A 9,122-nucleotide genomic window follows, 5' to 3' on the forward strand; every position below is an offset into this window, starting at 1 on the left:
CTTTGATCCTACTCCTTTGTAGAAGTGCATTCATATTTGAAAAATTCAGTGCCTCCCAGTTTTGCTTCTCTTGAGGTAAAGGTTTGTAAGTGGTTAAAGTGACTTGTGTTATGGAAATACCCCACCACTGACCTACTGTCCATACAAGGTATTTAATTATATGCCCACCCCTATAGTATTCTTATAAAACACAGGAATACTGCCTTAACATCCAACTTTGGATTAATTTTGAGAGTGAATACTGTTAACTGCCTAAAGCAATTAACAGGGAAACACTGACTTCTGCTGTAGTCAGAAGAATGCTGAGGCAAATGGGTGTTTCTACACCTTTTCTGAGTCTCAGCTTAGAGAGGCAGAACAGTCACCGAAACCAAGTGCAGCAGCTCCTGAAGCCAGTGGAGAGACCGTAGTGAGGTGATGGCTCAGGCCATCAGTTGAACAGCCACTGACTGCTCTCCATTCTCTTTTCTGCAGACACTTCCATCACACGGTTTCAGTGCAGAATGAAGTTAAACATCACTACTCAGAGCTTTGGGGATGCTTTAAACACCAGCTATTCCTATAGCGTTAAAAGTACTTACGTGTTTCTGCATTGCTTAATCCTTTCAAACTGCTGAAACATGAGAATGCCAAAGACAGTCGTTGACAGGTAACAGTCAAGTCTCTCAGTTTATGGCTGTACATCTATTGCATTTTCACCTGTTGTACTTAAGTGACTACTTTGAAGCTGAAAAAGTTTTTAAAAAGTCTTATATTAAATGCATTTATTGCATTATTTCAAAGCTGTAAAGAAATAAGTTTATCGAAAAACATGCAAAAAGCTCTGAGAAAACTATTAGCGGCTAGCTAATTGAAGTTAAAAAGTCTGTAATAAAACAGAAAATGGCAAGCTGAATTACTATTTTTCAGCCATGCATTGACCAATGGATGTGAAAATTATGATCAAAGAAAAAATGAATTTGTAATTGCACAAAAAATTGGTATTTCAGACCAAATATCAGTTAGGTACAGTGACCAAACATGGAATTGCTGAAGGCAGATGTGACTCTCTTTTGTAACTGACTGACTTCCAGGAAGGTGCTAAGGGAGCTTTCATTTCCCAGGGAGAGAGGGATGAATGAAAATATTAACCCTCAGATGGTCCATAAAGGCAATTCTTTCTCTGTGTGAGTTGAACAAGACCAGCTAATTTACATCAGTGGAATGTTTACGGGCAGTCAGACTGTTGTGAACTGCATCATTCTGGTTCCCTCAGAATTAGCTGTGCTGAGGGAAAAGTTGCAGGGGAGTAAAACTAATCAGGGCTGTGCTTTGTTCTTAATGATTTACTCTAAATCTTTATGTATCTTTGAGGAACAAGTGAAGAATTCTTCGCTTTTTATTTCCTCAGTCATTGCAGAAGTATAGAATACTACTGACCTCCAAAAAGAGTAACCATGGACAAGATCCCAAAGTGAGATGAGGGCCACGTCATAACTGTTTGGGAGCAGAAGTCCCAAATCAAACACACTGCCTGTTGCCCTGGTCACATTACTCAGCTAAGCAAGAAAGTCAGCAAAAAGGGTTGTCCAGGTTGTTACCAAATAGAAGGTGAGCCTTGATGCCATCGCGTGGACCCCAGCTACAGAAGCACCCTTGGAAGATTCTTCCACAATGAAGATAGATTAGTAAGCTGTAGTTGCTCAACACCCTGAATTCTGCAGTGTTTTAGCTTTTCAGGACTTTGCAAATTTTACATTATCCTCTTAGTTTTCAGAGTGGCAGGTAGAACTGAATTGTTCTGAGAATAATGAGAGAAGATTGTCATTACTAAGTAGTATATTTTAGTAGGATAGAAAATATTCCTCTTGTGACATCATATCAGAATGACATTTATTTGCATCTTTGGTGGTGAGAACATGATGATGAAATGCAGCTGCAACACATGAAAATTTTTAGAATAAGCTGAAGGCTTTTTATTTAAGTTATAACTTATATAAGTTACATATAACTACATAGCAGTGGAGCTAGTGCTGCAGCCATCAGGCTGTTCTGTGACTAATTAGACTATCCAAAATTTTTCAGTGAGACTGCTAAGGAAAAAAGGTGAAGAGCAACAAGAATTTTTAGGACTGGAGAAGAAGAGAAGGGGTTCACTCCCAGTGAACTGAGGTTCACTGGCATCAGGAGAGAAGTTCTGCTGGTTTTGCTGGACAGTGAAACTGGCTTCTGGAAGGTTCACATAGACAGATGGAAGGACAGCCATAGATCTGGCTCTTCTGGCTTGGCTTTGCAAGAAAAAAGACAAACTTAATCAGCAATTATGTGCTGCAAGACATGTGGTGACATGCTAGGTTGATGAGCCTCTTAATTCTCTTAATCCTCATCTTACTTGTGCCCTACTTAAAAAAGAAAGGCCTCAAACACGAATTCAGTACTTTATCTTTTTGTTTGTACACAACAGTCCAGCATCCAGGGATTTTGTGGCATTTCAGGCACCAACAAAATATGTAAATTTGAATCCAACTACTTGCTGTACCAGCCCATCTGGTATTTACATCAGCAGAGCTGCCCATAAGGAGATTCTTACCCTGCATTATGGACCAGTCTCTTAATTGCACACTTTTTCCTTTGTTATTTTCTTCAGCCAGCATGTGTACAAACATACACATGTACATTGTAATACTGTAACATTCAAATAAAGAACAGTATCTGCCACTGGACTTGGGAAACTTGTCTAATGCCAATAGGAAATGTCAATGCTTATTAAGCTCATGAATCAAATTAAATGCCAGGTCCTCTTAATGTATAACCTTCTGGGCCTGCTTATTAATAGTAACCCAATAGAAAAATGTCTCATGACAATTTGACCTTTCCGAAACAATAATTTCTTATTCATGGTCAATTAGGAGGGTTCTCCTAACTTCTTAAAAAAATATGAGAGGACCAACTGATTAGATACCTAAAATAAAGTTGTTGAAACAGCAGTTGAATTTTTCTGATAAGTCAAACCTATGTATTTTACTCTTTCAGTTGGGAATAAATGCCTGCATGCAGCACTCTTTTTAGGAAGATTTAATATAGTAATGTGCCCAGAAAATTGCCTCTTAATTTAGTGTTTGCACATCTTTGCCAACAGCAGTTTAATTTTAGATAGAAAACTCTCCTCAGTACAATATTGCCCTGCCTTGTCCATGTATCACAAAAAAACATCTGGAGAGTTCAGTGAACATCTTCGTGGGAGGGTAAGTGGTGGCTGAGAGTTGAGTTGATTTTTTTATTGCTGACGGCAGTTTTTAATTCCATGCCATTGTTTATCCTTCAGTAAGGGTACTCTAGGGGTATACTTGAGTTCAGCATCTTATTTTGTGGTCTCTGTGGGTTCTCTACACCTGAATGATAGTGCTCTAGACCAAACTGTGTGCTGAAATGAAATATGCTGAGCTTAAGAATGTCTACATCTTCAGTGTTCGCACTTGTAGAGGTTTCATAAAATAATTGCCTGTGGTTTTTTCTAGCCTTCTGCTGTAAAAATCTCATCTACAAGGAAAACTGGGTGAAGTTTTACAAATAATTGCTTTATGATGAGCTAGTTCAAATGCATTTTGTGTTCTATTTCAAAATTATATAAATATATGCATGTGCATATAGAATCATAGAATAGTTTGGGCTGGAAGGGACCTTCAAAGGTCACCTAGTCCAACCTCCTGCTGTGAGCAGAGACACCTTCCACTAGATCAGGTTGCTCAGAGCCTTGTTCAATCCGACCTTGAAGGTTTCCAGGGATGGGGCATCTACCACCTCTCTGGGCAACCCGTTCCAGTGCCTCACCACCCTCATTGTAAAAAATGTCTTTCTTATGTCTAGCCTGGAAAATAGTATATATTGATTTTATATATGAAACCAGTATTTTAAATGCAAAAAGGGTCAGTTCTTTCATTCCAAATGTCTGGGTCTTCTTTGTTCCACCCATATTTTTAACTCCTTAGGACTGATTTTTATCAAAGTCTCATGTAGAGAGTGGAAACGCCTGGCAAAGCCAGTTGCAAGTCATTTTACTGCTGATTTCAACAACATCCCTTGCGTAGGCGACTTCCAGCAGTAACACGACACACAACAGACAAACAGAAGGGGCCAGTAACCCCTGGGTTTGGGAGTGGTCTTGAGCTTCAGTGAGTGACCAGCAGCCTTTTGGGTGAGCCTGTTTACCTTTGCATTGCAAGGGACTACCTCCACCTCTGTGGTCAGTCACCATCTGTCTCAGGGGAAGAGACAGTGACTGGCGAGAACTGGCAGCTTGTGAGAACAGGTGATACGTGCACGGAGGTCATCTTGGTCTGCCCTCAAGGCCTTTTAAGTTACTTTGCTTGTAATAAGAGGATGCCAGAAGACCTTTAAAGTCTATGTATAGGCTCTATATATACACACACACGTATACGGAGCTATACACCAAATGTGCAATATAGATACAGTTATTCTGCTTCAGCCTTGCTGCAATCTCAAAGCCACTTCAGTACTTCTTTCTCCTGTAGTTACCCCTTTCTAAAACATAATCTGCGTAACAAGTATCATCACGATCATTTGCTCAAGTGTATGTTGTCATGCGGAGAGAAGGTTGCTCTGTGGAGCCCTAGGTTCACCCCATCAGTAGATCATCCCGCACTAATGCCTCAAGCACTAATGCTAAGAAATCTGTCCTGAGTTCCCTTAACTGCTAAGTGACTCTCACTCCTTACCAGTGTAACGAGTAACAGCGAGAGCTTTGTAAACACAGAACATCACTAGGCTTTGCTTTTCTAATCTGTCCATATCCTTGATTACACAAGAAACATGAGGACATGACAAGAGGAAAGCATCTCAAGTTCTCAATGAAGTATTAGGGCATCAAGCTGTGGTGCAGCATTGGTGTTACACGCGGCATGCACAACCCCGGGTTCCATACATCGCCTTGCTATATTGCGCTTGGTCTTTTTCTGCTTCCCATCCAACACAGATGCTTCACGTTAGCAGTGTACTTCAGTCTTTTCCACAACCACCGGTACTCTCATCTCGCTTGTTATTTTGGACTCCTCAATCATGAACAGCCACTGGGGAGGTTAGGGGGAGGTGGGAGGGGCTCGTCATATGGAAGGTAAGGAACTATTTTATAACCTGGCAGAAAGCTTTTCCCCCAAGGGCCTTAGAAGTGGGCACTCCTCATCCTCAGTGCAAATCCAAATATCCTGATCTCATCTGCTAAGGTCTTATGCTACCCTGGTCCCATTGATTTCAGTGAATTCACTGCTTATAAATATGGGATTAGAACTCAACCCTTTTAAATACCAAACCCAAAATAAGTGAAATAGAGTCCCTTATCAAGTGGGAATTTTTGTCATTTAAATCATTCCAGTTTCCAAATATTCCATTAAAATGAGCCATATGAGGAAGATATTTTCATGCCTGCAGATGAAGGCAACAAAATTGGTATGAGCAACTTCAGTAACTTACCATGAGGTAGCTTGTGTTACGGGCAAAATAAGCACCCCCCGTGGCATGCCACTGCTTTGCAGTTGCCTCCCCTAAAACCTGGTCTCAGGAAAACCTTGGCAGCACCCAGCTCCTACTGATTTGTTCCAGTGAGCCAAAGTATAACAGGAGGTTTGTCCAACAGCAGCTATGCAGGGCAGTTTGGGAACTGCCTTTGATGACTGTTCTACTGTGATCAGCAAGTTAACAGGGAAATCCTGCAAGAACATGTACCAGCAGCTAATAACCCGGTCTTCAAAAGAAGGGGAGCACCTTGCAGGTAGTTGTCTTATAAACTTGCAATATTTTGGGCATCCAGAAAGCAGCAAATGTGGAAGGTGTCCTTTCCCTGATTATCGCTGTCGGAGCAGTCCACATCTTGTTTCTAGGATGTTTTTTCATGCCTAGCTATGAGAACAGGCCCTGCTCCTGCCATCAACTCTGCTCTAGCAAGAACTGGCCCGATATTCCTCAGCACCTTGCTGAAATACAGCGTTAGCATGTGTTACTCAATACCTGTTAAAAACAGCCTTAGAATACACTGAGCATTCAGGTGGGTTTAGTTGTGACAAAGTAACAGTTGCACTAGTTACTGATGCAGTGACTGCATAAATAGAAGCAATAGATGCAGTAATGATCCTTCCAGGCTGCTTTATCTGAGTTCTGCTTCAGAGTACCCTGGTTATTTTTAGAAATTCTTTCTAGAAGTTCATTTCTCTGCAGACCAGGGAAAAAAATACCTAGTTCTTCCCTTAGCCAAGGCATGTGAAACACTTGTAACAAATGGAAAACCTTAGAACTGAGAGTGGGAGGAGGAACACTCCGGTAACACCACGTTACGGGTATGCCAGGGTAAAATCCACTGACCCCTCACCAGAGCCAGAGCCACACTGCCCTGATGGTAGTGTCAAACTACGACAAAATGGAGAGGGATTCCCTTTTCCAAAAAACTTGCAACAGTCTTTATCAGTCTAACACTTGAGCACCTCAGAGAAATTGGTGAACCTCAGTAATGCTACAAGGGGCTAAGATTGATTTAGGTAACAGAAACTATGCAAGGGGAAAACCAGGCATCTTACAGAAACTCGTTGTGTACGTTCTGAAGTCAACAGAAAGGTACGGGCACTTCCAAAGATCCAGCACATGTTTGGATGGTTTCTCTCAAGTGGGATAAACGTGTCTCTACTGACTGAAAAGGGAGCAGAGATGACTGCCTTACAGGATGCACCTCACTTCTATATGCCTCCTAGATGTGAGATCAATACCACGCAAAGGCATGTTCTTAAGACTCCTGAGGAGTTTAAAACAAAACCAAAAAGTAACTCTGGCTCACTCACACTCTGCTCCAACAATTTAAGCACTGGTCCGTCTATTATGTGTTTTACTTATTTTATTACTACTGATACTTTTTGTTATTTTTATACATATTAATCTTGTCTATACTTTTATATTATATTAATTGTTACTTTCATCTTATTTACTAGCATGTTTTATGTCTTTACTATCACTGAATCACCATATATATACACTACAACATACCTAATAAAGCAAATAATAAAGCAAAAAATTATATGTATGTAGCAGCTTTTAACATAAGTTTATGCAAAGTGACAAACAGATGAGAGAAAACTCTTTTCAAGCATCTGATTCTAGTACAACTGCATAGCGTGTGCCTTACAGCGCTTCTCTGCCGTTCTGAGAAGTGGCGTCGGCTTAGCAGAATGGGGCTGGGTATGGCTGTATAGAAAATAATCCACATTAGACCAAGGCACTGTGTCTGCAAGGAGGAAGCAAAGAGCTACTACGCACTGTTAAATTAACAGAAAATAGACAGCTATTTCATATTAAGCTTTTCTTTGTTGAAAATGTACATTTGCTCCTGAAACCAGCAATACAGTAAGCAGAAGATTGGGCCTCATTCGGTTAGAAGGGAGGAAAGGGACACAAAGAACACCTGTGGGCAACTGCTATGCCGTGGGCAGAACGGTTGCCACCTCCTTCAGTTGAGGTTATTCCCAGTGCGAAAGTTTGCTCTCCTTTAGTACTTACGTTGGCCAATGGGAGGGAATTGGTGCGTAGGGAAAGGAAGAGTTCATCAACTGGAAAGCAACTATCAGCTGGTAAGTGATTTTGCCTGCAAGGGGCTGCTGAAAGTCCCCTGTGAAGAGCACATAAGTATATCACTGGAAAGGACAAAGTCATCAGCATGGGCAGATGCCTGTTGCTGGGAGGCCATCGTTTTCTGGGAAGGCATTGTGGCCAGGTAGCTGCTAGCAAAATTCAGAGACTCTCATCCCTCACGCTTTAGATTTGGATTCCAGCCACAACTCTCACGCATCCTTGATCCACGCCAACCCTCAGTGGGTAGTTCATAGAAGTTCAGCATCAGGATCAAGTGAAAGGCTGCTCCAGGTGCAGCAGATGGTTTCTTAAGGTTTGAATTCGTTTTCACCGGTGCTGTGGTCTTTTAGGTACACTGTCAGTTCACTTCTGAAGAGGCTGTACTGGTGGGTTTTAACCATATTTTATGATTACTGGCAAATAGCAGCTTTGACCTCTCACAGAGGTGCACAGAATGACTCCGGCATACAGCTGATCCAAGCAGAGAGCTCAAAGCTGCCATCTACTCTTTCAGTTGATGTAAGCTGACAGTGTGATTATGTACCTTCAAAAGGAGAATGCGCTTTGGAACGGCTCAGGAAATACTTACCAAGTGTAATTATTAAATGAGAATTTACGTCATTTCAATAAACACAGCACCCACGGAAATCTCATCACTCAAATGTGTGGATGAGGTGTTTCAATTCCAGTAGTTGTTCCTTGGCGATGGAAATAACATTGCCATGTTTAGACAGTGGTAAAACTTGGTTTTAAAAATGCATTAGTGGAAATACAACTTACGTGTTGTTTCCATGCTTGGTTACGCTTGCTTTTCGAAGCAGCTTTTTGTTTTCCCACTGTTTTTCTGCAGCAGTCAAGATCATGGATGAAGCAGAATCATCAGGCGATGACATTTCCGTTACAGCCAACATCTACAGAACGTTGCCTTTCTTTATTGGATCAAGCGATCTCTCTACCACGCGGCCTGCAGATGTCATTACAGAGGCGGTACCGTCATACCAAACAGCCCGGCAGCCCACAGCAACCAGCCCATCTTACAGCCACTCCGAGATCATCGAACAATCCCTTGAAGTACCAGATTCCGTTGCACCAGCATCCGAGAGCATTCCTCCCGACGGCACTGGGACAGGCGTGCAGGATATCGCTGCCGAGTTAGACCACGTCGATGTGATGAGCACAGCAGCACTGGATGAAGTGGAGCACGGCAGCGGTTATATCTCACTGCTGACAACTGAGCCTGTGGAAGCCACCCCAGCCCCTACGCTGAAGTATGTAACTACCAGCTCCATGACAACCGCAGCCAAGGGCAAAGAGCTAGTGGTTTTCTTCAGCCTGAGGGTAACCAACATGCACTTTTCCGATGACCTCTTCAATAGGAGTTCGCAGGAATACAAAGCACTAGAACAACAGTTCATGCAATTGGTGGGTGAAAATCAACTCGAACGACATACGCGTTGGTCGGGCACAGTTTAAAGAACTACCCTGAGCACAGCATTTCATAGACTCACAGAATGGTT

General features: G+C 42.0%; 1 protein-coding gene across 1 annotated transcript in view; it reads left to right on the forward strand.

The window, feature by feature from the left end:
- IMPG1 (interphotoreceptor matrix proteoglycan 1) overlaps positions 1 to 9,078 on the forward strand; it is a 50,319-nt gene extending 41,241 nt beyond the window's left edge. Inside the window, exon 13 of the mRNA XM_010157911.1 lies at positions 8,456 to 9,078. Coding sequence (XP_010156213.1) covers positions 8,456 to 9,078 — 623 coding nt within the window. The remainder of the gene's footprint in view (positions 1 to 8,455) is intronic.
- The last annotated feature ends 44 nt before the right edge of the window (positions 9,079 to 9,122 follow it).

The sequence above is a fragment of the Eurypyga helias genome, unplaced genomic scaffold, assembly GCF_000690775.1.
Source record: "Eurypyga helias isolate BGI_N326 unplaced genomic scaffold, ASM69077v1 scaffold10668, whole genome shotgun sequence".
Lineage (NCBI taxonomy): Eukaryota > Metazoa > Chordata > Aves > Eurypygiformes > Eurypygidae > Eurypyga > Eurypyga helias.